At 62.4% G+C, this 1031-nt stretch overlaps 1 protein-coding gene across 1 annotated transcript in view; it reads left to right on the forward strand.

The window, feature by feature from the left end:
* LOC104528309 (active breakpoint cluster region-related protein-like) overlaps positions 1 to 1031 on the forward strand; it is a gene marked incomplete at its 5' end in the record, with an annotated part of 4035 nt that extends 3004 nt beyond the window's left edge. The window contains 2 exons of the mRNA XM_010172277.1: positions 414 to 561; positions 749 to 1031. Of these exons, the coding sequence (XP_010170579.1) occupies positions 414 to 561; positions 749 to 838 (238 nt within the window). The remainder of the gene's footprint in view (positions 1 to 413; positions 562 to 748) is intronic.

Genomic DNA, 1031 nt, shown 5'->3' on the forward strand with positions numbered 1-1031 from the left:
CCACCTCCTAACATGGCAATGTTGCGGCCCTGGTTCCCTCGATGCAGGCTGGCTGGGGTCCCACGGGGTCGGTGGGGTAGGAGCCTTGGGGGAAGCGGGTGCAGGAGGTGCAGAGCGCCCCATACCCTGCCAGGGCTCGGGAAGGGTGGAGGCCCCGCAGCACATGCAAGGGCTTGGTTCTGCCACATCACACCCGGGGCTCCCAGCCAGGCCCCGCGGCTCCGGCAGAGGCCGTGAAGGGGGCAGAGCTCCCTGCCCTGCACCTGGATTTGCTGGGGACTGTGAAGGGCAATGGTGAGCTGGAGGTGCCCCACCAGGGCTGGGAGACCAGCTCTCACCCCCCATATCACCCCATGGTTGCCCCACTCCAGAACAGCATCAGCTCACACTCCCTCTCTCCCTGTACCCCACAGGGTAGCTGAAAAGGAACCCATCAACAAAATGTCTCTCCACAACCTGGCCACGGTCTTTGGCCCGACGCTGCTGAGACCCTCAGAGGTGGAGAGCAAGGGACACCTCACCCTGGCCTCCGACATCTGGTCCCACGATGTGATGGCCCAGGTAAGAGTCGTGCTGGCAGTGTGGGGCCACAGCCCACACCAGCACCCCTGGCGTGGGGAGTGGAGGGGTTTACCTGCCTGTCTGGGTAGATTTGTCACTCTTTGCTGGATGTGGCTGCACAGGGACAAGCTGGGAGGTGGCAGCTCTGCCACTTTCTGGCTCAACACCCTCTATTTGCTTGCTACAGGTCCAGGTCCTTCTCTACTACCTGCAGCATCCTCCCATCTCCTTCACTGAGCTGAAACGCAACACGCTTTACTTCTCCACGGACGTGTAGCCTGCAGGGAGAAGGCACCAGCTGCAAACACTCCCAGTTCCCTGCTGGGGGATATGGACTGGATCACAGACCCCCAGGGAGACCAGCCCGGACCCAGGACGGTGCCGCCTGCAGCTCCTGTACAATCGCGTACCAGTGGCCCGGTCCCACCCCAGGCGCCGTGCCTCTCTGTAAAGTAGTCGTGTCTTATGTC

Source organism: Antrostomus carolinensis, unplaced genomic scaffold (assembly GCF_000700745.2).
Source record: "Antrostomus carolinensis isolate BGI_N321 unplaced genomic scaffold, ASM70074v2 scaffold28297, whole genome shotgun sequence".
Classification (NCBI taxonomy): Eukaryota; Metazoa; Chordata; class Aves; order Caprimulgiformes; family Caprimulgidae; genus Antrostomus; species Antrostomus carolinensis.